General features: G+C 38.3%; 1 protein-coding gene across 4 annotated transcripts in view; it reads right to left on the bottom strand.

Moving 5' to 3' along the window:
* MAPRE2 (microtubule associated protein RP/EB family member 2) overlaps positions 1-27,163 on the bottom strand; it is a 142,415-nt gene that overhangs the window by 20,103 nt on the left and 95,149 nt on the right. For all 4 annotated transcript variants that reach the window (XM_036244463.1, XM_036244462.1, XM_036244461.1 and 1 more), the window contains 2 exons: positions 16,400-16,545; positions 12,879-13,092 (listed from right to left, as the gene is read on the bottom strand). In XM_036244463.1, coding sequence (XP_036100356.1) covers positions 12,879-13,092; positions 16,400-16,545 — 360 coding nt within the window. The remainder of the gene's footprint in view (positions 1-12,878; positions 13,093-16,399; positions 16,546-27,163) is intronic.

Here is a 27,163-nt window from a genome sequence, read left to right as displayed (position 1 = left end):
ATTTGCAGCCTGGTGAGACCCTAAAGCAGAGAACATAGCTAAGCTGTGCTGGGACTTTGGAAGCTGTAGACAATACATGTGTGTTGCTTTAGATTGCTAAATTTGTAGTAATTGTTTTTGCAGCAATGAATATGAATACGACCTCTTAACACATTATACAAGAGCCCTACTCACATCTTAGCGTTCATACAGAACAAAATGCACTTCACTGAACACAGCACAGCTCTCTCTCAGCTTCAACAGTCTATTCCTTCTGCTTGCAGTGGTCTTTTCCATACCCTTCCCCTGGCTAACTTCTACCTTCTCATTAAGTCTTGGTCAAACCTCATTAAAAAACACCTTTCTAGAATGCACAAGACCAGCTCAGGTGGTCTCCCTACACAGCCCAACAACACTTACCTCACTTTACTGTTACTATCTATTTATTGTTGGGTTTCCTCACTAGGCTGCAACTTCCTTGAATCACTGTTTCTCCAAAATCTCTTACTGTGCCTTAACAACCTTTTGATGAAAGATTAAACAAACGATAATTCAAGTACAGCTTTCACAAAAAGAGCAAGGAATCTAATAAATATGCACTGTTGTGTAAGGAATATTCTGAACTGCTGGGCAGTGCACCATGCTATTTTCTAAGCTCCAGTGCAGGGCTCCTCAGGTGGTAGAGATGACTGCAGAGCACTTCAAAACATTCATGTGTTGGCCTAAGTACTGCATCTTTTTGATCCAAATGGAAACTGCAGTGATTCAATTTAAATCAATCAACTAATACTAATAGGAGCTTTCTATATGCCAGGCTACTGGGAAGCAATGATTGAACAAGACAGAACTGGTTGATAGTTTAATTCACCCAATTCAAAGGGAGTCTAGAAAATTCTTCAAGTCAAAACTGTTTTCTACTCCCACCCAACATATCAAGTGACCGAGAAAGGCACCAATAATAAAGAAAAATAGGTCCACTGGTGATCCGATATTCTGCTCATGGAAACAATGCATGCTAAATACTGCCTTCTGAGGTCTGACAAGTTTATTGTGAGGCCTACAGGCCACACATCAAGTTATTATACCTATGGAAAGAGAAGGGATGATCCATCAGAGTAATACGTGAGGTTTAGATGCACAGCCAATTAATATTTCAACATGTAAAGGGAGCAGCTGTATAAGAAAGACCCAGTGCTGGTTATAAAAGACCCAATGCTGTTTGATAAGGGCACGGAGGGTTTGCTTCTCAGGTACAGGTGGGATACCATGAAGGCCATCAGCTCTCTTCTGCAAAGTCTTGGGTGTGGGGACAGAGTATGGCATGCTCAATACATGCCAGTTTGTCTGAGGGGCTTACTCTTTACTTTGAAATCACCCGGGTCATCTACTCAGAGAATTATTATTATTTTTTATCCTCACTTGAGGACATTTTTGCATTTTATCTTCAGATAGAGCAGGAGGGAGAGTGGGAGGGAGAGAGAGAGAGAGAGAAACATTGATGTGAGAGAGATACATCGACTGGTTGCCACCCACACAACCCCAACTGGGGCCAGGGACAAACTGCAACCAAGGTACGTGCCCCTAGCGGGAACCGAACCTGGGTCTCTCTGGTCTGCAGGCCAATGCTCTAACAGCTGAGCTAAACCAGCCAGGGCTGCTCAGAGAATTATTTGAAAGATTAAGAAGTCAGAAATTAATAGTCCTACTAATCTAGGGCTCAGTATTCTAGGCTTTATACACATTTCTGTTTTGGAGCTGTTAAGAGGCCTGGTACAAGTGGCTTTTTTTTTTTATCCTTACCCGAGGACATTTTTTCATTTTTTGTTCAGAGAGAGAAACATCAATGTGAAAGGGACACATCAAGTGGCTGCCACCTGCATGACCCAACCAGACTGGGGACAAACTGCAAACTAGGTACGTGCCCCTGCCCCTAGCGGAAACCGAACCCGGGTCTCTCTGGACCGCAGGCTGACGCTCTAACCGCCGAACCAAACCGGCCAGGGCACAGTGGCTTTATTGTTCCTGCATTTATGAATGTTAATAAAACATAGTAACTCTCACCCAAGAGCCTGTTGCAAGGATGAATGGGAATGTTTTTGAACTTTAAAAAATTATTACTATTTAAGAAAATAAATGCCATCTAAAGAGAACAGCATGTGTTCTGCTTTTAGCCTTTCCACCACTGCAGAGCCTTATATGTCCTCCATACACTATGCAATTTGAATTTGGTTTGTGTGGGGAAATGTGGGGAGGAGATAAGAACACAAAACAAGACCAACTCACACAGAGGAGCTTCAAATCTTGGGTTGAATTAGTCATCTATCAAGGAAGCGGTCCCAGACAGCGGATGAAGTGGGGCAGAAATGAAAAAACGCAGGACTCTTCCTAGGAAGGAGCCCTTGGGCTCCTCCACAGACAGTGCCAGAGATTCCTGTCCAAAGCTCCTGACTTCTTCAGGACTCTTTGCTCCTCTCTGTGTTATTCCAATTTCACAGATATTTAGTCTCCTGGCAAGGCAGAGCACGGCTCACAATTTGGGCTGTGGTTTTATCACTATTATGGGTAGAGAAATGCAGTTGCATTCATTTTTTAAGGAGAAAAGTATCCCAGTACCTAGCAATATATCTTATCTGTCTTCCATATGGCAGATGTGTAACTAGAGGAACAAAACCGCCAATACTCCTCTCCTTCCAAGGAGTACGGGATGTCCCGTAAGAATTTAATTAGGGCATTTTAAGTGTTTCTTTCCATTTTATCCAGGTCTAAATATAGCTAAGAGGGCAAAACCATCAACTGGTATGCAACTTAGCAATGGGATGGTTTCTTTTTTTTTTCTTCTCATCCTCACCTGAGGACATTTCCCCATTTTTTGTTCAGATAGAGTGGGAGGGAGAGAGAGAGAGAGAAACATCGATGTGAAAGGAACACATTGAGTGGTTGCCACCCACATGACCCAACCAGGGCCAGGGACAAACTGCAACCGAGGTACATGCCCTAAGTGGGAACCGAACCCGGGTCTCTCTGGACTGCAGGCCGAAGCTCTAACCGCTGAGCCAAACTGGCCAGGGCTGGGATGGTTTCTTAATATGAACAAGCCAAGGGGATGCAATGCTGATATAGGGCAGGGATTGAGTGAAAGACAGAAACAGTGTTCACATATTAAAGAAAAGTGCCAACCTCTATTTGAAAAGATGTTTTGCCAATTATGGGACTGGTAAGAAAATGTACCTCTTCCTTATTTTGAGTTGATAATACATGATCTCTTAAAATCAACATCTGATCCATGAAAAAGTAAGTAGTACAGTATGTAGTTAGGTGGCTTGGGACTGTGAGATAGCAGCACCAGACAGGTACATACTGGGAAGTTTTAAGAATAGGCATGACTCATCTTGTTATGAATACCATGAAGGGACATGAAGGTGCCTGTGTCTATCCTACAGGGCTCTGGGAAGTCAAATGTCACCATGAACTGTACTAGTCTAAAGAGAGGACATGGAAACACACATTTCTTGGAGTAAATGATGGCTTTGGGGTGAGAACAATGTTTGTGTTTAAGGGGTGGAGAATTTTCAAAAAGCAAATGAAGACTTGCACCTTGATGACAATAAGGAAAAGGAAATCCTGCATAAAGGCACAGGCTGGGGTGGAATTTAACTTTTTGCATACTTTTTATTTGGACTCTAAGTTAAGTGCATGTTAAAAAAAAAAGTCAACACTCTTTGGAGCAATATAACAAAATCCAGAGTCTCTGTAACATGACGTCACATGTCTAGGATGAATTCAAAATTATTCAACATATAAACAGCCAGAAAAATGCCACATATTCTCAGAGGAAACGATAATCAACTGTGAGATAGAATGGTGGAGTTAGCAGATACAAACTTTATTGTTTTGTTTTTTTTTTAATCCTCACCCTAGGACAGTTTTTGTTCAGATAGAGTGGGAGGGAGGGAGGGAGGGGGAGGGAGAGAGAGAGAGAGAGAGAGAGAGAGAGAAACATCGACGTGAAAGGGACACATCGAGTGGCTCCACCCACACGACAAACCAGGGCTGGGGACAAACTGCAACTGAGGTACGCGCCCTTAGTGGGAACCGAACCTGGGTATCTCTGGACTGCAGGCCGACGCTCTAACCGCTGAGCAAACCGGCCAGGGCAGCAAACACGAACTTTATTTATTTATTTTTTTTTTTATTTATTTTTTTTTTAATCCTCACCCGAGGATATTTTTCCATTTTTTTGTACAGATAGAATGGGAGGGAGAGAGAGGAAGGGAGAGAGAGAGAGAAACATCGACGTGAAGGGACACACCGAGTGGCTGCCACCCGCACAACCAACCAGGGCCGGGGACAAACTGCAACCGAAGTACATGCCCTTAGCGGGAACCGAACCCGGGTCTCTCCGGACCGCAGGCCGACGCTCTAACCGCTGAGCCAAACTGGCCAGGGCAGCAAACACGAACTTTAAAGCAGCTATTATAACCATGCTCAGTGAAGTATACTCAAAATAAATGAAAAGGTAGGCAATCTCAGCAGAGAAAAAAATAAAAATAAAAATTTACAATAGGAAAAAAACACAAGGGTTGAAATTTAAAAGAAAGCTCAATGGTAAAATAGAGATGATGGAGGAAAAGAGGGTAAACTTGAGGATATGTTAATAGAAACCATCTAATCTAAAGAAAAGAGAAAACTACCAATTTGTACTTAATTCCTTCACCTTTATTACCCAGTCCCCCAACCTGCCTCCCTTCTGGCAACCATTAGTCTGTTCTCTGTTATCTATAAGTCTATTTCTATTTTGTTGTTTGGATTCTACATATAAGTGACATCATATGGTATGTCTTTCTCTAACTTAATTTGCTTAGCATAAAAACCTCTACTTCCATGCATGGTGTTGCTAATGGTAAGATTCTATTCTTTTTATGGCTGAGTAATACTCCATTGTATGTATGTGCCACAGCCTTTTATCCACTCAACTGCTGATAGCCACTTTGGTTGCTTTCATATCTTGGCTATTGTAAACAATGCTGCAATTAATATAGGGGTACACATATCCTTTCGAATTAGTGTTTTGGGTTTTTTCAGATATATACCCCAAAATTCCACTTTAAATTTTTTTGAGGAACCTCTCTACTGTTCTCCATAGTGACTGCACCAATCTGCATTCCCACTGACAGTGCATGAGGATTCCCTTTTCTCCACGTCCTTGCCAGCACTTACTTGTTGATTTATTGATGATAGCCATTCTGGCAGGTGTGAGGTGATATCTTATTGTGGTTTTAATTTGTATATTTCTGATTATTAGTGCTGATGCTGAGCATCTTTTTATATGTCTGTAGGCCATCTGTATGCCCTCTTCGGAGAAGTGTCTATTCAGGTCCTTCGCCCACTTTTTAATTAAATTGTTTTTGGTGTTGAGTTTTATGAGTACTTTGTTGTATGCAAAGTACTGTATAAGGAATATAGTCAATACTATTGTAATAACTATGTACGGTGGCAGGTGGGTACTGAAAATATTGGGGTGAACATTTTGTAAAGTATGTATGACTGTCTCACTCCTGTGCTGTACACCGAAATGAATACAAAATAATATTGAATGTAAACTGTAATTGAAAATAAAATTTAAAAAGGAGAGAGAGAGAATCCTGGAAAAGCACCTCAGGGACATGTGGGATAATTTCAAAGGCTCTAACATACAGATAAAAGGAGTCCAGAAGGTTAAGATAGAGTGGAGCTGAAAAACATATTGGCTGAAAACCTCCCAAATATGGTAAGAGACATAAACTTACAGATTTAAGATGTTTAATAAACTCCAAAACAAGATAAATTAAAAGAAAACCATAATTAGGCACATCACAGTCACACTACTGAAAACCAAAGATAAAGAGAGAAGCTGACTTCAGAGAAAAACAACGTTATAAAAGGGGAAGAACGATTAGAATGAGACTACATTTCTCATCTCCAGAGGCCACGTGCAGTGCAACGATATGAAAAAAGAAAAGAAAGAAAGAACCACCCTGAATTCTTTGTCTGGGGAAATATTCAAGAATGAAGGTGCAATAAAGATACTTACAGAAAAACTAACTAAGAGAGTGTGTTGCCACTGGACCTGCTCTATAAGAAATACTAAAGAAAAGTATTCAGTCCGAAGAGAAATGAAATCAGCAGGGAACTCAGAAGTATAGGAATGAAGAACACTAGAAATAATAAAAATATTTTAAAAAAAGTTTTTCTCTTAATTTTTAAAAAATATATATGACTATAAAGCAGCACTGCTTCATAGAAATATAATGTAAACTATGTAATTAAAAAATTTCTAGTAGCAACATTAAAAAATTTAAGATATGAATTTTAATATATGCAAAATATACACAAAGTATAATTTCTACATGTAATCAACATAAAAATTATTGATGTTTTATATTATTTTTTCATACTAAGTCTTCTAAAGCCAGCATGCATTTCACATACACAGCACATTTCAATGCACAATATGCACATTTAAAGTGGTCAAAAGCCACTATATTGAACAGTGTTGATTTAAAACAAAGGTTTAACATTTTCCTGTGGAATTTATAATGCATGTAGGTGTAATATATATGCCAACTATAACAATGGACAGTGGTTTCCACATTTTACAAGAAGCAGTATATTAATTTTAAGTACACTGTGAAAAGATAAGAACATATGTATATTGTAATCCTTAGAAGAACCACTAAAAAAATTAATGCAAAGAGGTACAGTTAAAAAGGCAATAGATAAATTAAGGTGGAATGCTAAAAATATTTTTAAAATCCAGAAGACAACAGAAAAGGAGAAACAGGGAAAAACAAAGTACAAACAAAACAAATAATATGGCAGATCTAAATCCAACGAAATCAATAATTACATGACGTTGTAATGAACTGGGTACTCCAATGTCCAGAGATGATCAGGGTGAATAAAAACGCCAGACCCAGTTATATGCTGTTTATAAGAGACATACTTTAAATATTAAAGACAAAACTAACTTATCATGGAGAAAGATATACCAAGCGTAAGAAAGCTGGAGTGGATCTTTTAAACCTGGTAAACTAAACTTCAAGACAAAGAGTATTACCAAAGATAAAGAGGGAGACCATAAAATGCAAAGATCAATTTATCAGGATGACTTAATAATCATAAATATGTACACACCTAATAACAGAGCCTTAAATACAGGAAACAAATTGAGAGCATGGGAGAAACAGATAATTTCACAATCAATGCTAACACCCTCTTCACAGCAACTGTCAGAACCAGGCAGCAACAAAATGATCAGTGAAAACACAGAGGATCTGAATAACACTATCCACTACCTTGATTTAATTAACATTTCTAAAATACCATACAACCAACAACAACAGAATACATATATTCATGAACATGTGGTACATTGACCAAGAAGATAACATTCCGGGTCATAAAATCAAGATCAAGACAAGGAGAAAAACCACTATAAACTGCTACATTTCACTGCTTTTACCAAAAACACAAAACAAAAACTTTTTGGGAAAGTAAAAGCAACTCCTCTTTCCCCATAGAGAGTAACAGGTGATGCTTACTTCAATTACAGGTGTTTAAAAAATGCTCAAACACTGTGGATCAAATGAATAAACTTGGTCACCTCATTCAGGCTGTGTGAACAGCTGCAGGGAACCCCAAATTAATGATAATTGAGAATTAAAGTATTCAAATACAGTTTTTGAAAAATGCAGGATTTATTTAAATCTACATTTATGGATTTCATTATGATTGTTCAAATACTTTATTCCATCATACTTCTTAGATTGCTTCCTTTTTGAAACCACTTTTCTAGTATTTCTATTAATCTGATTTTAAGTCTGGAACACTAAAGTCCCTAAGGAAAAGAGAAAGCTTAGCCTCAATTTCCATGGCAACTCTAAATCCATCACACTATATTTGTATATGGGAGTTTGATTTAAATACATTAATATATGTGAATTTGCAATGTGTCTAAGCTGTGGTTGCTATAGTAACTTCACATTCAAATTTCCTTTTAAGTTTAGTTAAGTGCTCACATCTAAAAACTGATCCCCTACACAGTTATCTCGAGTTGCGGATATGGCTCATAGCAATAAATTTACAAACATCATGACTCATGATGATGTACACACTTAACGAATATCTATCATTATGAAAATGTGTATTTTAATACATGCTTCTTGTTGGTAAATCAAAAGCAATTCAAGATGCAATTCCTCCAAGTGTAGATAGAATAAGACTTGCCAGGAAGGTATCCACTTACATGACAGCCTCTACTTAACACTGAAGCTTGTTACGGTCCAGTTAAGTCACTCAACTACACACAGACACCAGTGGGCTCTGCGGCTTCTCTGAATCCACAGAACATCTTGTGTCTGTACTAAAATGGCAGAAAAATCTAGCACATTCTCACAAAAACAGAATGTACCAAATATGTGGAGTGCAACCCTTTTATACATGGCTATATAAGTGTCTACATAAGTAGTCTGTATGATGTAAAAAATGCTTTCTTGCCAATGAGACAGTCCTTTCTTAGTTATCAACATGAGGATAATCCATTCCATGGTCACTTTTCACTCTAACACAGTCCCTGTGCCACATGATGCTCTTGGACCTTCCCCTTACCGCTCTTAATGTATTATTGTCAGGACATGCAAGTTAATTTTCATATTAATCTAAAAAAATATTTTGGGAGAGATAAACCCACTGCACAATGAATCGCTTATTCCAAAGCCAAAATGAAAAAAAATAATTCAAGGCCATCTCATCTCTCGTGTTCAATTATATCAACCATTGCCTGTTTCCACTAATACAGATAATTAAGAAATGACCAAGCTTAGAGGTGGGAGCAGAAATTACTACTGGGTGCTACTGACCCAGCATTACTGTGAAACAACTGTGATAGAGAGAGGTGAATTTCCCAGACAGCTGGCCCTCACCCTCATCAATCACTTTCATTTGTCTTACATTTGGGATGGACAAAATCCGACTTGTGTATGAAGAAAATGGCCTTGAATGAGTTCAGACCAGAGGCAGGGGAGCCAGTTGGAGTCGAAAGCAGTTCATGAGGGAGATGATTATAAATAGAGGATCTCAGGAGTTGGAAGGGAACTCTGAGTGTATGGATGAGTGCATGCTGGTGGCATACAGACCCTGAGGGCTACGCAGATGCATGGGGCGATTGGATTCTGTAAAAAGATCTCAGGCTGCTGGGCTGTAGAGTAAGGTTCTGGTAAGTATTTTTGGCTCTAGTTTTACTAATTCTTGCACTTCCTATTGATGTCAGTGTACTCCTTGCCCCAATAAGTTATGTGCTTGAGAAACCATATCCCCACGTTTGTTGTAATTATGTCTAAACTAAGAAAGAGCAAATAGGCTCTGGATAAATGTCCTAGAAACTCTCTTTTGTGTAAAAAGTAAAGTGCATGAATTTATAGCAGATTTTACAACACCTATTCCGACTTTTAGAAGACAATTTGGCTTACATTTTCTTGACTGTATTCCCGAGAGTTGGATTTATGACCTTTAGAAAAATGAGGTCCTCACTATACTTATACGACCCTTGCTAGTATAACTTTTAAAACAATATTCTGCATGTGATGTATACCTTGCTGTAATTTTTTCCATAGTTTTACTACCCCACAATGTCCAAGAGTCACAACATATTTTCTGAAAAACAGCCTGACTGATTTGGCTTCTGAAAATATCCTTTCTCCCTGATTAAGACCAATGAGCTAACCATGGTCCAAGGTATCAGGAACCCGTGTCTCAGGAATTACTGCCTCTGGAACATTAAAAACCAAATTTATTATCTGTTGACGTTAATGAGTTTCCTGAGCTTTAAGCTCTGGAAAAAAAAATATGTCTCTTTCAGGTTCTTTCTATCAAAATGGCACAGGTTTCTCTGTGGCTTTTGTGAAAGACAGATGAGGGAATTCCTAGAAAACGAGGCCGAGGCAGCCTAATGACAGCTCTGTGTGAGGGAGTAGAAGGGTTGGTGCCAATTTAAGGACACATTATGATTGCAGAAGACAAATATTCTGAGGCCTGTCCAATTTCACTACTTAAAACCTGAAAAAGTGGCAACTGAGTTTCAAGATGAATCTGTACAGCGATAGAAGAAACCGTCCGATGAGAAACACCAGCCACCTTTGGTTTTCTCATCTTCTCGTCCTCCCACTCCACCAGCCTGCTGAGTCCCGAACTCTGGAGAAAACACCCCCCTTCCTAGCTCCTGGACTGATGAAAGTTTCTGACAAAAGTTGAAGACCATTTGAACCGTCATAAATTTTTGTTCCCCAAACTTTTTGTGGCTTAATTTGTACTCAACTTTCCCTCAGCCCTTTTGTTTCAAAAAAAAAAAATATTCTCTTTCCTTTCCACTGATGTCCTTGACCTCATTTTCTCCAGTTTCAAGGTCATGCTCCACCAATTTCCCCTCCTTTTCTCTACTTTCAATTATTGCTTCTCCACGGACCTTTCTCCCATCTTACAAACCTGCTGGCAGTGCTCCGTTCCAAAAGCAAAACCTGAACAATAACATGACCGTTCTCCCTCCAATGTTTACTTCCTGAAGCTACTGTCAGCTTTTCCCCTGACATCAACAAAATGCTTTTATTTTGCTCAGTTTTTTCCTGACAAGTGTGGTGAGGGTGGGACCTCCTCTTGCCATGTTATGCCCTCCAGGTCACTGCAGTGTATGCACTCAGCATTTTAACAGACCGATTCTCCGAAGGGTTACTAATCACCTCCTAGGAGTCAGATTTCCTTGGCCGAGTTTCAGGCCTCATCCTATTTGATCTTTCCACAATTAATTTTTGGCACTGTGGTGATCGGTCTCTCGAAATTGCTTACTGTTTGTTCTCTGCTGCTGAGCTTACCTGGTTTTCCCCAGGATGTTCATCTTTTTCTCAGCTTCCTCTTTTTCTTATCTCTAAAGTGTATGTATTCCCAAAGATCTGTGCTTAGTCCATTTTATTTACATTCATTCTCCCTATGGCTTCAACGTTGGATTTTATGCCATCTCGATGTCCCTCCTCTAATTCCTCAACCCATTACTGGTCCCATCATCCCACTGAGTGACACCCAAGTTGAGAAATCAGCAGACTCTCCCAGTCCTCAATTCACTCGACTCCTCAGCAGGTTTAGATGCTGATGCCCATACTGCACCCTTCCTTCCGCTTCCCTGACGTGTTGTTCCCTCATTTCCTTCTGTCTTTCTGGTCTCTTCCCTGCTCCTATGCAAGCACTTCCATCCTACTCAGACAGTAATGTTGGCGTTCCTCGTGGCACTCACCCCTTCTTTTTTTTTTTTATCCTCACCCGAGGACATTTTTTTTTTTTTTGTTCAGGTAGAGTGGGAGGGAGAGAGAGGAAGAGAGAGAGAGAGAGAGAGAAACATCGATGTGAAAGGGACACATCGAGTGGCTGCCACCCGCACGACCGACCAGGGCCGGGGACAAACTGCAACCAAGGTACATGCCCTTAGCGGGAACCGAACCCGGGTCTCTCGGGACCGCAGGCTGATGCTCTAACCGCTAAGCCAAACCGGCCAGGGCAGCACTCACCCCTTCTCACTCAGTCCTCACGTCCAGTTTCAATTACAGGGACATGTGGAAGACCCACATCTGTTTACCTCTAGCCTAACACGTCTTGGAGTTCCAGACATGTGCGTGCATTGTTTAATCCCAGCATTGTCATAACCATTTCTAATCCATCCTGATTGGAGGTTCAGCATAAAGAAGGAATTTGTGTTATTTACAAAATTAAGGTTACTGATTTAACAGGCTGTTTAACTGTCCACAACTCGTGTTTATAATAATGACCCTAAGTTTAAAAGAACACTCTGGTCTGGCCGGTGTGGCTCAGTGACTGAGCATCGACCCATGAACTAAGAGGTCGCCAGTTCGATTCCCGGTCAAGACACATGCCCAGGTTGTCCAAATCCCCACTGGGGGGCATGCAGGAGGCAGCCAATCAGTGTTCTCTCTCATCGATGTTTCTATCTCTCTCTCCCTCCCATTTCCTCTCTCTCTAAAATCAATAAAGAAAAAAAAACTTTATAAAACCTCTTATTAAAAAAAAAATAAATAAGGAAAAGAACACTCTGCTTGGTAAAGTCTGTTTCTTAGACCAAAGATGTTTATAATATATAGGGTGTCCCCCCAAATGTATACACAACTTTGAATAATTATAAAGCCAGTATTTATTAAAATACATTTCATTTTCAAAATGTAATAGAATCAATGTACAGACACCCTATATACATTTTTGGGGGACACCCAGTATTTTAGAAAGATTTTTATCCATAAAAGTTTTAAAAACTTAAAGTTCTAGGTATTCATCCTCAATAACTTCACTTTTGGACAAAGCTGGGTAAGTGAGTCTTGCTGAATATCATCACATAAAAATTGCCCCTTACAGGAGATAGGATGTAGATTTCATGATAGACCTTTGAAGGACTACAGATGATTTGTACATAAAAGCACAAATCGGTTCATAGTCTGATATGTACCGCTAGCAATTAGGCAGTAAAAATATTTCAGTCAAAAGCTAAACAAACTAGTTGAAATTTCTCAGGAAAAAAGACAACAAAAATGAAATCTATCCCTGAAGTACCGTTTTAACACACAGCTTCAGTGATTTAAAGTAGACAGCTCTTCCTTTGTGATAGTTAAATCACAATCGTTAGACTTTTAACAGAGAGGTCACTGCGAGGAAGAGAAATGTGGTCAGACAGACAACAATAAAAACCGTCCAGAGGCCTTAAGACGCTGACTACTAGAAGAATTAATGAAACCAATGAGACGCATAAGAGGGCCTGAATGGAGGGCCATTTTCTAAAATGACAGTGACCCCAACTTTCACTGCCGCGTTACCTGCTGTGGGGGAGTTGGCGTGGTGAGACTTTTTCGGCAGGTTGAAGATCTGCTCGCCGGGGTCAGGGGGAGGAATTGCATCTTGCCCTTGTCGTGCTTCTACAGGGTCATACTCCTTCCCGTCGTAGTTAGCATCATAGAATTTCTTAAACCACTGAATAAAATCCAGGTTGTCCTGGAAACGCCCTTTCACTAGCTTCTCCACTGGAATTACCTGCAATGTAAAACCACCGTGTGAGTCACCAACCTGGGGTTTGTTTGTATTTTATACAACTGAAGTGGCCCCTAAATATAACTGCTTCTACAATGTCTACAATTCACAACTGCTGGTCTCTCCCCAGCTTCTTAGCCAGCTGTTTTCTAGAACTTATATACTTTTTCACTGTATTGAAAAAAATAAACTAAAATGCTATCTATAGTTGGTTTTCTTGAAATAGTTAATACTTCTGAACAACCTGACAAAACAAGGAATACCCTTTACTGTCAAGAGGGGCCAATCCTCTATCTGTAGTATCCTTATTGCCAAAGCACCTCCCTCAAAACACGAGCCTGGAATGTTGTGCTGTTTCAAGATTGATGGGTTTTCCTTATTTTTTTTGTAGCCCTTGGTCCAGTGGTATTGGAATAAACCCTTAAAAGGATTACAGCTACAAGAGAGTGTAAATAAATGACTCAAATCAATGCAAATATATTCCCATCTAATGGTTTAAAACGAGCCTTCACAGGCAGGGCTTAGTAACAATGTAGAAGGAGAAGCAACAAAACTAACCACCCAGTGCAGGGCCCCGTACTTCCTGGGGTACAGGAGCACAGCTATGTGCCGTGGGAGTGCAGAGGAAAAGAAATGGAGGCTGATTAGAGGAGTCGCAGAAGGCACTCTGCAGGAGGAGGTCACAGCATTCACCTCCACTTCGGAGGTGAATCTCAGCTTTTCCTTTTCTGCTGGCAACTGAAGGAGCTGATCAGTGTTCCCTTCAGAGGTCTTACAGGAACCTTCATCTTATGTCACAAAAATGTGTGACTGCTTAGCTTTAATTCAGTGGGTAGCTACTTTTGAAGGAAAATGGGAAGGTGCCTTGCTATATCCAAACTGCACCATTACCTGATTCTTACTTCCTCATCTCTGGGTTGGCATACTAGTTGAATGTGAGCCATGGGAGTTATAAATCTAGGGAGTGAGTCAGATTGTGTGTATGCAACTGTGTGTGAGTGTGAGATTCAGACAGAAACCCAGCGCTTAAAGAACACAGTGCATTGTGTAATGATATGAACGGGAACTGTATAAATTAAACTTTCAGCAAGACTTTGCCACCTCAGGAGATATATACCACTGGTATCCTAACATGGGTCATTAGGACCACTTTAAAAAAGTAGGAAGGCCTTGCCCAGCTGGTGTGGCTCAGTGGACTGAGCGTCAGCCCATGGACTGAGAGGTCCCGGTTCAATTCCCAATCAGGGCACATGCCAGGGCTGCAGGCTCAGTCCTCAGTGGGGAGCGTGCAGGAGACAGTCGATCAATGTTTCTCTATTACATCGATGTTTCTCTCTCTCTCTCTCTCAAAAGTCAATAAAAATATTAAAAAGAAAGTAGGACGACCTCAAATATCAATGAAAACTTGAAAGAAAAAAAATAACCAAAACATTTAAAGGCATCCCTTAAACTAAATTTTTAGCAATACATTTTTTTCAAAAATGATTTTTATGCAGCTAAAATTGAAACTAAGTACAGAACAAAATAAAGAGAAGCTAACTTTTGGAAGAGACCACATTTTCCATGAAGACTCCAGTAATGGGGGCCTGGGTGCTGATACCGTCTCTCCTCTCACCCCCCCCTCCCCGAACTTGAGGGAATCTGCCAGTGGAAGAACTCCTTCCACACGTGCACTTAATTGACTTTTCATTGTGCTGTTTAAATATTTTCATGTCTTCTGATTCATAGGTTTTGTTTATGCTGATATTGAATGTTTAAGAAAGCGCCTTCTTTGTGCATAAGGCCCTTTAATTAACATGCTATATATTTTGCTTTCTGCCAAACATGAAAATTTATAAGCAGATTTAGATGTTGGCGCTACACTGGCCATTCCAAGTAGGCACTTACTTCCACTGACTGAATCTTGCGTTCCCTATCAAAATGCAAGTTCCAGGCATAAGGTCACAGTCTGAAGTGGCAAGTAAATCTTTGCACAGAAGCCTCCTGTATGCTGACAGGCTGTGGCAAATGTGAGCAGGGACCACTGTCTGTCTCCAAGGACTTTTGGGTAGAATCACAGCATATTAAGCTAGAGAGGCCAACAAAGGCCACCAAGGCCAGTCTTCCTCCACTATAAGAATTTTATCTTCAATATTCTTAACAATGGCTTATCTATTCTGTATGCATATACTTCTAGAGAGATATGGAACTCCTAATTTATTATCTAGTATGTTCCAGCAATAAACATATAAAAGGGTGTTATTATTTTCAGACTAGCAGCATATATTGAAAAATGAATGAAAAAGACATCAGTGATGCTGCTTATAAATAAGGAGAACCTGTACAGCTCTGGTTTTGAAGGAGCTAACTGAAAATTAACTACAGCCAAGGACATAACAATAAAGTTGAAAAGAATTAGAAAGGTTATGATGTCAAAGAGAATGTTTTGAAATAAAAATTGTGAGAAAATGAGAAACCAAGATTTTAATAATAGTTTGATAAGGATGTTTTGATTTAGAAAGGTATTAATTGCATTAAATTGAAAATACATAGTTTGCCAAACTTTTCTCTTTTCCTTTATTTAACCTCTGTTTCTTAATAACCCAGGTCTTTATTTTTCATTTCCATAGCCTATTTATTGCTATTACCTATGCAAAGAAAAGTTTTCCATTTCTCCCCTGCTGGTTTATTTCTTTCCTCTTATTCAAATTAATCCCCTAAGAGATATATCTCCCAAAATAATATGACTTGAATATGTATATGAATGGTAGGAAACACTCTAGGACAAAATTATAAAATTCAAAGGGGAAAAAAGGACAATTTATGGACACTGACTGAGAATCTGAGTGTATATATTATGTTAGATATTTTCACACATACTCCCTCATTTCAACTTCATATAACCACAGGGAAGGGGGTTTTAGTCCTATTTTATAGATAGGTAAACTGAGATTCAAGGAATTTAAATAACTTGCTCAACTCATGGAGCTTGGATTCACACCCATCTGCTTCCACTATAACCTGCTGTTTCTCCAAAGGAACAAAATATACAAAAAGCCACAGTGGCATCTGGCAAACATAAACATTTGTTATTTGCAATGCAAACATTTGTAATTCATGTTAGGGATTTTAGTCTAATGGCTACAAGTTTAGAAATCTTAAATAAAATACGGGAAGTTAGGGTTGATACTTTCTGCTTTGTACAGACCCCAACCTACTGCTGAGACATCAAGATATATCCCACTGATACATATTTATTTTTACATTTCTGCACAAAAACAACTCTAAGGAAAGAAAATGCATTTAATTGAGGTACAGGTTAGTCTCCTACCTTATCAACATTCATTCGCTTAAATGATGCTTGCAGAAGTTTAAAATTGTGAATATACTCATGTTCCAACTTGGCTTGAAATTTTACTTTCTTCAAACTAATGCAGCCTGGGAAGAGCATGTCCATGAACTGGCAATAGGCCGCTCCTGGAAAGAGACAAGAAAAAGTACTGGCGTGAGTCTTCCTGTCCGCAGGTGCCACTGAGGACTGCTAGGCAGGAAGGAGCTGTCATCACACGGAGCCCTCCTAGCCATCTGTGCCCCTCTCCTCAGAGGGAAGGACAGTGCCTCAGTGAAGCTCCTGCCACCTCCCCATTCCTCCGCACTGTGGCATTGACACCGTGTTCGCCACAGCATCTCCAGATGTCACGAGCAATGAACACAACCTCATAACTAATGTCAAAGAAATTGGGGTAAAATAACTCTTAGCTTCTACCAGAAAAAAATGAACCTATTTTGTCTTTCATTTAGCTCCGAGTCATCAAAATATATAAATGTAAGGAAAAACTAGCAGAAACTTAAACATGAGGAAACTACTAAAGCTCTCATGAAATGAGCAGCTCAGAAAAATACACACATGCCCAAGCTGTTTTACATCCATCTCACAAAATGGCTTAGGTGAAACTATAACTAAGCCATCTAATACCAAAAACAGTTGTATACCAATTTAATTCCAGTCCAGAGCAATGGGGTTCCCATATTAACATGAAGGATGGAGACTCTGAAACCTACAGAAGTTCAGAGTCATGCTGTTTATGACTGAGGAACAAAAATAACAAAAATGTTCAATGAATCTCCTGAGGAAAAGTCATAGAAAAAAAGGTTTATTAGGAAGTCTGATTTTTTTTATGAAGAACTCTTAGATCATGACAATTTCAATTAGAAAATTCTTGCCAGATTATGTTGACTGATTTGCATATTTTTTATAGTAAAGTTTAAAGGCATTTAGGAAAAGAAAATTTAAAGCCAGAATGATTCCTTTTCTTTTACGAGGAAAACAACTGAAGGCGGCCATTTCTGTGTTCTCTCCTTCCTTCTGGGCTTCTCCAGCTCTCTTGGTCTGCTTCTGTAATGCGACAATAGGCTTTCTGGGACACAAGGGGTTCCTTTTATCCTGAGGCATCAAGGTTCCTGTGAAAAGTCTTTCATTCCATTTAGGCGACTCACCTTTACATAGGAAGAACCCACTGGGTCTCTTATGTCAAATAGATGTGAGCATCCTTTATTGAGATCTATCCAAGATCAGAGGGAAGGGGATTATCACGGCTTAGTCTAAAGGCTGCTAGGCCAGGAAATGGTGGAGCAACTCATTTACAGATAGGAGCATAAAGTGATGAAGTATCGTCCACAATAAATGTCCTGCAAAACCCTTTTTTTTGTTTATCCTCACCCAAGGACACTTTTGCATTTATCTTCAGATAGGGCGGGAGGGAGAGAGGGGGAAAGAGAGAGAGAGAAACATCGACATGAGAGAGACACATCGACTGGCTGCCACCCACACGACCCCAACCAGGGTCGGGGACAAACTGCAACCGAGGCACATGCCCCTAGCGGGAACCGAACCCGGGACTCTCTGGTCCGCAGGCCGACACTCCAACCGCTGAGCCAAACCGGTCAGGGCTCTTGCAGAACCTTTACCTCTGTGATTTTTCCCCTTAGATGCCAGTAACCTAAACACTAACTAGTCTATCTCTCATCAAGCAGATGGGTTCTCTTAAAAACAAGACCAATAAAAAATAAAAATAAAAAAAAAACCCAAACAAAAAACATCAGAGGAGGTAAGAGAAACATCATGATCTCTGGTGTGTTCTTATAGTCATCATCCAACTATTCAGTTCTTCTTTTTGAAGTGCCACCAGATGGAATGAATTCCAATGGCCATTTTAACATTATTTTTATAGAAATGGGGATGTCTTGCCCTGGCCACTTTGGCTCAGCAGTTAGAGCATTGGCCTGTGGTCCAGAGAGCCCCGGGTTCGGTTCCCGCTAAGGGCACGTACCTCCGCTGCAGTCTGTCCCCGGCCCTAGTTGGTCGTGCGGGTGGCAACCACTCGATGTGTCCCTTTCACGTCGATGTTTTTTTCTCTCTCTCTCTTCCTCTCTATCCCTCCCACTCTATCTGAACGAAAAGTGGAAAAATGTCCTCAGGTGAGGATTAAAAAAAAAATGGAGGTGTCTAAGTACAATAGTATCATTATCTGCTCTTTCAAGAGTTATTTTCACTTGTGTAGAGTTTAACATAAAATTTACCTATGAGTCAGATATCTTTGTAGTCTTACAAAGAACCAACCAAATCACTCACTTTAAAAATTTAAAAATAGCTCTTGAAAAAAACAACAATAGTAAACTTCAATAGAGGGAGGGAGAGTGGCAGGCAGGAAGAGACTGAAGGAACAAGAGGAGAAGGGCAGGCTCGTTCTAGTCATTATCCAGAGAAAACCTCTGTTTATGTTCTGGTATGTTCTTTTAAAAAAAATTTAATAGACCATGAGTCCCTTTCTGAGTCATATAATATTCTTTTTTAAAAAAAATTATTTGTATTAATTTATTTTTGCTACAGATGTTTCTCCTTTTTCCTCCATTGACACCCTCCTCCCCCTCCCAGCTTTGTTGTCCATGTCTATTGGTTATGCACACATGCATATAAGTTCTGTGGTTCATCTCTTCCTCCCCACCACCCCTTCCTCCATCTGAGGTTTGCCAGTCTGTACCCCACTTCTATGTCTCTGAGTCTATTTTGTTCAGCAGTTTTTTAAGTTCATTATATTCCACAAATAAATGAGATCATGTGATATTTGTCTTTCTCTGCCTGGCTTGTTTCGCTTAGCATAATACTCTCCAGGTCCCTTCATGTCGTCTCAAAGGATAAGAGATCTTTCTTTCTTACAGCTGCATAGTATTCCATTGTGTATATGTACCACAGCTTTTTTTATCTACTCATCTACTGATGGACACTTGGGCTGTTTCCAGATCTTAGCTATTGTAAATAGTGCTGCTATGAACATAGGGGTACATACATTCTTTCTGATTGGTGTTCCAGGCGTCTTAGGGTATATTCCTAGAAGTGGGATCACTGGGTCAAATGGTAGTTCAATTTTTAATTTTTTGAGGTAACACCATAGTGTTTTCCATAATGGCTGCACCAGTCTGCATTCCCACCAGCAGTGTACTAGAGTCCCCTTTTCTCCACACCCTTGCCAGCACTTGTTTGATGATTTGTTGATGGTGGCCATTCTGACAGGTGTGAAGAGATACCTCACTGTTGTTTTAATTTGCATCTGATGATTAGTGATGTTGAACATTTTTTCATATGTCTCCTGGCCATTTTTATGTCCTGTTTGGAGAGGTGTTCATATAATATTCTCTACTGACATTTTTAATGGCTTTCTTATTTTTATATCATGCTTAGCAACTTTCCCAAACCAAGAGTACACATTCACATGTATTTTCTTCAAATACTTTTATGGTCTCAAGTTTTACATTTACATTCTAAATCCATGTGGAATTTATTTTGGTCTATGATACATACAGGATGGTTCTAATTTTAGTTATTCCAAATGTTAGTAGAAATCTGTCATTTTTGGCTCTCCAACATTTGGACACCTCCCTACCTGCGTTGATGCTACAGTGCCCTGCCTCCCATCACAGTAGCAAAAGTGGGCAGACATCCCTTTCCCCACCCCCAGCAGTCAAGAGGCAGGCCCGTGACCCAGGATCTGCATGTGGATGCTTGGCTGGGTCTCAGGGTCTTGAGGGAGTGACAAAAACATGCCGGGACCATGATAATGTAGTTATAGTGGCAGTAGTGGGGTCGGAGAACTGAAATGGCAACACAGCACCGTGGCATCCTAACCATCCTTGTCCAGTGCCACAAGGCAGGTTCTCTTCCTGGATCCTTAGCATCTGTTTGTTGCTGTCATTTTCTGAGCTTGGTTTCCCACTGATACTTAGTTACCCAATATCCGCCCTTTAAATGCATATTTTGCTCAAGCTTGCCAGGATTATCTTCTGTTATTTTCAACCCAAAATGCCAACTGATAAAGCTAGCTAAGTGTTGAACACCATGATTTCACAAATGACCTATACTTTCCCCACTGAGAAACAGTATCTTTATTATATATTATTTTCCTAATACATGCATTTAAATCTCTTTCTAGACTTAAATTTTTTGCCTGTCCTTGTGTTAGTTATATATTCTTCATTATTTAAACACTACACTAGAAATGTATTACTATCTGTAGAATAATTTTGCCTATCCTCTTAAAATTTTCTTAAATTTTATCATGCATTTATCCTTTTCTGATATTTTTAATTTGTCACTCATGGCATATAGAAAATTGAATGTTTAAAAAATTAGTCATTTACTACTTAATAGCAGAGCTTTATTAATTCACATATCACAAACTTCAACCTTTTAAAGTATATTTAGTGGTTTTTAATATAGTCACAGAATTGAGTACCCATCACCACTAATTCCAGAAGATTTTAATTACCCCCCCCCCAAAAGAGTCATGCCTATTAGCAGCTATCCTCTATTCTCTCTTCCTCCAGGCCATCATAACCACTGATCTATTTCTCTCTCTATGGATTTGCCTAATTTTGACATTTAATATAAATGAAATCATGAAGTATGTGGCCCTTGTGTCTGGTTTCTTTCACTTAGCAAAATCTTTCAAGGTTCACCCATGTTGTGGTGTGTATCAGAACTTCATATTCCTTTTATGGTTGAATAATATTCTATTGTAGGTATATAGCACATTTTATTGATCTATTTATGGTGATGGGTTATTTTCATTTTTGGGCCATTATGGACAATGCTGCTATGAACATTTGTGTACAAGGTTTTGCAGGGACATAAGTTTTCAATTCTCTTGGGGCATACCTAGGAAGAATATGGTAAGTCTATATTTAACATTTTGAGGTACTGCCAAATTGTTTTTTGCAAAACAGGTGTACTTTTTCGTTGTTGTTAATCCTTACCCGAGGACGTTTTTTTCCCATTGATTTTAAGAGTAGGAGGGAGGAGGGGGGAGGGGAAGGGGAAGAGAGGGAGAGGAAGGGAGAGAGTGAGAATGAGAGAGAGAGAGAGAGAGAGAGAGAGAGAGAGAGAGAGACAGAGATATGTGAGAGACACATCGACTGGTTGCCTTCTTGAACGCACCCTGACTGAGGCAGGGATCAAACCTGCAACCCAGGTACCCTTGATCAGGAATTGAACCCATGACCCTCTGATACACGGGCTGATGATATAACCCCTGAGCACACCAGCCAGGGCCAGGAGTACTTTTTATATACCCATCAGCAATGTATGAGATCTCCAATTTCTTCACCTCTTCATCAACACATTGTTTATCTTTGTGATTCTAGTCATCCTAGTGAGGGTAAAGTGATACTTCAATGTGGTTTTGATTTGATTTCCCTAATGCTTAATAATGCTCTTTTTCATATACATTTTGGTCATTTGTAGAAACTTCTTTGGAGAAATGTTTATACAAATCCTTCATGCATTAATTTGTGTTATTTATCTTTTGTAATAGTGACTTGTAAGAGCTCTTTCTACTTTCTAGATATGTCCCTTATCAGGTGTTTGAGTTGAAAATATTTTCTCTTTTCTGTGGATTGCCTTTTCAGTTATTTACGGTATTCTATGAAGCACACCTTTTTTTTTTTTTACTTCCCAATTCCAAAATTTATTACTAAGTTATAGTAATCAAGGCAGTGTAATACTGGCATAAGGATAAACATACAGATCAATGAAATATAATTGAATCCAGAAATGAACCCTCATATTTATAGCCAAATGATTTTTGGTAAGGGTGACAAAACAATTCAATGGGGAAACATAGTCTTTTTGACAAAGGCCACTGGGACAACTGGATATCCTCATGTAAAAGAGTGAAGCAGAACCCCTATCTCACACCAAATATAAAAATTATTCCAAAATGAATCAAAGACTTAGGTAAGAATTAAAACTATAAACCTCTCAGGAATAAACATAAGTGTAAATCTTCATGACTTTGGATTAGCATTGTTTCTTAGGTACACACCCAAGAGAAGTGAAAACATTATGATCGCGCACAAACTTTTACCCCCATGTTTATGGTAGCATTATTCATAATAGCCCAAAATGGAAACAATTCAAATGGATTAAAATGAAATGCAGTATATTCACACATTGGAAAAACATCTGGCAATAAAAAGGAATGAATATCTCAACACATTATAAAATATGGATAAATCTTGACAACATTATGCTAAGTGAAAGAAGCCAGTCACAAAAGACCATGTATGGTATGATTCTGTCTATGTGAAATGTCCAGAGTAGGCAAATCTATAAAGACAGAAAGTAGAAAGTAGTTGCCTAGAGATGAGGGGGATGGGAGAAGTTGAGGAATGTCTGCTAAAAAGCACAGTTTTGTTATGGGGTGATGAAAATGGTTTACATTTAGACTGACTGAAAAACCAGTGAAATGTACTCTTTAGATGGTATGTGAAGTATGTCTCAATAGAGCAGTCACCAAAGAAGCACACACATTTTTAATTTTGATGAAGTACAAGTTATCAATTTTTTTTGGTCAAATCTAAGAAATCATTGCCTAATCCAAGGTCATGATGATTTACACCTATACTTTCTTCTAAAAGCTGTATAATTTTAGTTCTTACATTTAAGTCATGATCTATTTGAATTAATTCTTGTATATAGTATGAGGTTTGGGTCCAACTTCATAATTTTGCATTTAACTATTCAGTTGTCCCAGCACCATTTGTTAAAATGACTATTCTTTCCATCATTTAATTGTCTTGGCACTATTGTTATCAATTAATTACAAATATATAGGTTTATTTCTGGACTCTCAATTCTATTCCATCTATATGTCTATCCTTATGCCAGTAACATACTGTCTTAATTACTGTAACTTTGCGGTCAGTTTTGAAATCAAATGTAGAAGTCCTCCAACTTTGTTCTTCCTTTTCAACCTTATTTCCGCTATTCTGGGTCCCTTGCATTTCAATATTAATCTTAAATTCAGTTGACCAATTTCTGTTAAAAGGAAGCTGCTGTTTTGATAGAAGCTAAACTAAATCTAGAGATTAATTTGAGGAGTAATTGTGATTTTAACAATATTAAGCTTTCCGATCCATGAACATGGAATATCTTTCCATTCATTTCATTTCTTTCAATAATTTTTAAAATTTCCAGTGCACATGTCTAATACTTCTTCTGTTCACTTTATTACTATTTTATCCTCTCTAATGCTAGGCTAAATAAAATTGTATTCTTAATTTTCAGATTGTTCACTGTTAATATATAGATATATGATTGAATTTTGGATATTTATCTTATAGTCTACAATCTTGCTTAACACATTTATTAGTTATAATAGTTTTTTGGTTTCTTAGAATTTCCTACAAGATCATGACAAATATAGTGTTACTTTTTCCTTTCCAAATTGAACGGTTTTTATTTCTTTCTCTTGTGCAATCACCCTGGCTAGACCCTCAAGAACAATATTTAATAGAAGTGTTAAGAGTGGATACTCTTCTCGTATTCCTGGTCTTAGGGAGGGAATTATCTAGTTTTTCACTGCCTAGTATGATGTTAGCTGTAGATTTTTCATAAACAGCATTATTAGATTGACGAAGTTCCTTCCTGTTCCTAGTTTGTTTAGTGTTATCATGAAAGGGTTTTGAATTTTGTCAAATGCTTTTTCTGCATCTATTGAGATTATCATGTGGCTCTTGCCCTTTATTCTATTAATATGGTGTATTATATTGGTTACTTCTCAAGTTAAGCCAATCTTGCATTAATTCCATTTGATTATAGTGTATAGTCCTTTTTATATATTTCTAGATTTATTCTGCTAGTATTTTGTTGAGGATTTTTGTGTCTATATTTATAAGATATGTTGGTCTGTAGTTTTCATATATCTTTCTTTGGTTTTGGTACCAGGGTAATACTAGCCTCACAGAATGAGTTGAAAAGTGTTCCCTTCTCTTATTTTTTGAAAAAGTTTGTGAAGGACTGGTGTTAATTTTTCTTTGAATGTTTGGTCGAATTTACCATTGAAATCATTTGGGCTTGGGCTTTTGTGTGAATTGGAAAAATATTACTAATTCAATCTTTTTTTATATAGATCTATTTGGAATTTCTACTTTTTCTTAAGTTTCAGTATTCTATGTCTTTCTAGGTGGTTATCCATTTCATCCAAGTTACCGAAAATTACTGATTTTTAAACATTTATTTCATTACTCATGAGTTATGATAAATTTTCAGTTGTTTCTTTTTGGCTTCCTATGGAGAAATCATAATGCAGAAAATGATAATTTGTTATTTTATATACATACACACACACACACACACACACACACACACACACACACTTAAATCCTCACCCGAGGACATTTTTTTTGCATTTGTCTTCAGATACAGCAGGAAGGAGAGAGAGAGAAAGAGAGAGAGAGAGAAACATCGGTGTGAGAGAGACACATCAACTGGCTGCCACCCATATGACCCCAACCGAGGCTGGGGAGAACCTGCAACTGAGGTATGTGCCCCTAGTGGGAATTGAACCCGGGACTCTCTGGTCCACAGTCCGATGCTCTAACCGCTTAGCCACCGGCCAGAGCTATATATTCTTTTTCTTTAATGAGAATATCTCATATTTGTCCTCTGTTACTGGTCACTGATTTATGATACTAAGAAAATACTCTTCTACTTTAAGTTTTACCAACAGTTTTATCAGAAAGGGATACTGAGTTTTATCAACTACCTTTTCAATCATCATGGAGATAATCAAAATGTTTCCCTCCTTTGAATTATTAATTATAATCAATCATAATTATTGATTTTCTAATGTAGAATCATCTCTGCATTCCTGGAGTAAGTCCTACTGGTGATGTTTACTAAGTTTTCACTATGGTGCTGGTTTAGAGTCACAAATACTTTATGATTTTTGCATCTATACTTGTGAGATTTGTGTGATTTTGTCTTATTTTCTTATCATGGTTCTTTTAAGTTTAAAAAATAAATTGGGAAACTTTCCATATTTTTTAAGGGTCTAAAGCTTGAGCACTAAAGTAAAAAAAAAAAACTGGTTAGAATCCTAACCTCACAGTTTCCTACCTGTAAGCTCTGGGCTTTTCACACCTTCCCTATATATTTCAGAACCAAATGAGCATCAAATAACAGGAATGATTTTTCCAATAAGCAATGTAGAAAGGGTAGATCATATCAGCATTTCCAGTAAATGGTATATAACATGATCTTTTAGGTATAATACTATGTCATATTTCCTAGAGTCAAAGGAGCCCCTGAGAATTTTCAAAAAATATCTCATTGACTTTGGGAAGTATGTTAAAGGTTTATTGCTATTGCCCCTGGGTATGTGCATTTGAGCAGTTTCAACTCCTGGTTCCCCAGATCACTAGTGCTTGAGAGACTTCATGAAAAGGATACCCTGAAATTAATTTTTGCCTCTAAGAACATCATCAAGAGTTCTTGTTGGGGCAGGAAACCATACTAAGGCATCACCTGAACAAGGCTGCTGTATTCTGATTCTATCAAGGTGGACCCTCTATTTGAACTCTGGATCACATCTCCTCTCACGTTCTCATTGATGTCACTCTTGCAACTATCTTCACTCTCTCTTACTATGTCATTTTTTCTCTGTATGGATTATTCTTAAAGCATGCAAACATGCTCTAGTATCATTTGACTTTGTCAAAACAAAATAAAAAGATCCTCTGTCATTCCACATCATCCTTTAGCTACTGTATCATTTATTTCCTCTTACATAAAGCAAAAGTTGACAGAACGGTCCCTATTTCCATTGTTTCACCTATCATTCTAACCAATTCAATTGTCTTCCAATCTTACCATGTTCTGATTTGGGAACAAGGCTCAGCTAAGTATGTAACAAGTGGAATTTAAACTCTGATTTGAACTCAATTAAAAAATTTATTTTCTTTTCTCTATCTATGCTGCTTCTAGGAAACAATAAGCTTGAAAAGTCAAAGGTTCAAAGACAGTTTAGAAAAATTTCTAGATTGTAAGGAGTTACAAAGGAAACTGCAAAAGAACACATGAACCTTTCAAAGTGATGTCAGAGGTGTCAGCTTTATCTTTTCTATTCACAGTAGAATCTTGGGCTGGATAGATTATTCATCTTGCTCCAATGTTGTGATTTTATATTTTAGTATATATACTTTTAAGAATTTCATTTTATTTTATGTATATAATGTATATATATAAAATATAATAAGCATTTCATCTGTCTCCTCTCTCCTACCTCCCTCTCCCCCATATATATTTATACATATATATGTATACATATAAATATAATTGCTATCAAAAATCTCATAGCACTTACCCATAAATAAGACACAGTCCTTGGAGAAGACATCAAGTTATATCAAGTTCTGCTACAGCTAGTCAAATTGCCCATCTGGATTTCTCACAGGCCAAGGAACTATTATACAGACATGCCTATGTTATTGAGGGATTTAGTTACAACTTTCCACATTCTTATTTGGCATTGATGAAGAGTTAGAAGAAAAGAATGACAATGTTAAAGTACTAGACACAACTATGTAATTATATCTTTCATTACAGGAATCATTACAGGTAAATTATTTGTAAAAAATCTATTCTCTCAATCTAATATCAATAAGAACCAGGGAGGGGGCTGGGAAGGATAGAGAACTGGACAGTTGCTCCTTGGAGTTAAGCTTTAATCATCTTGAATGAACTATGACATGTCATCAC

The sequence above is a fragment of the Molossus molossus genome, unplaced genomic scaffold (genome assembly GCF_014108415.1).
Source record: "Molossus molossus isolate mMolMol1 unplaced genomic scaffold, mMolMol1.p scaffold_m16_p_6, whole genome shotgun sequence".
In the NCBI taxonomy this organism is placed as follows: Eukaryota; Metazoa; Chordata; class Mammalia; order Chiroptera; family Molossidae; genus Molossus; species Molossus molossus.
This window is presented reverse-complemented; position numbering and strand designations above follow the sequence as displayed.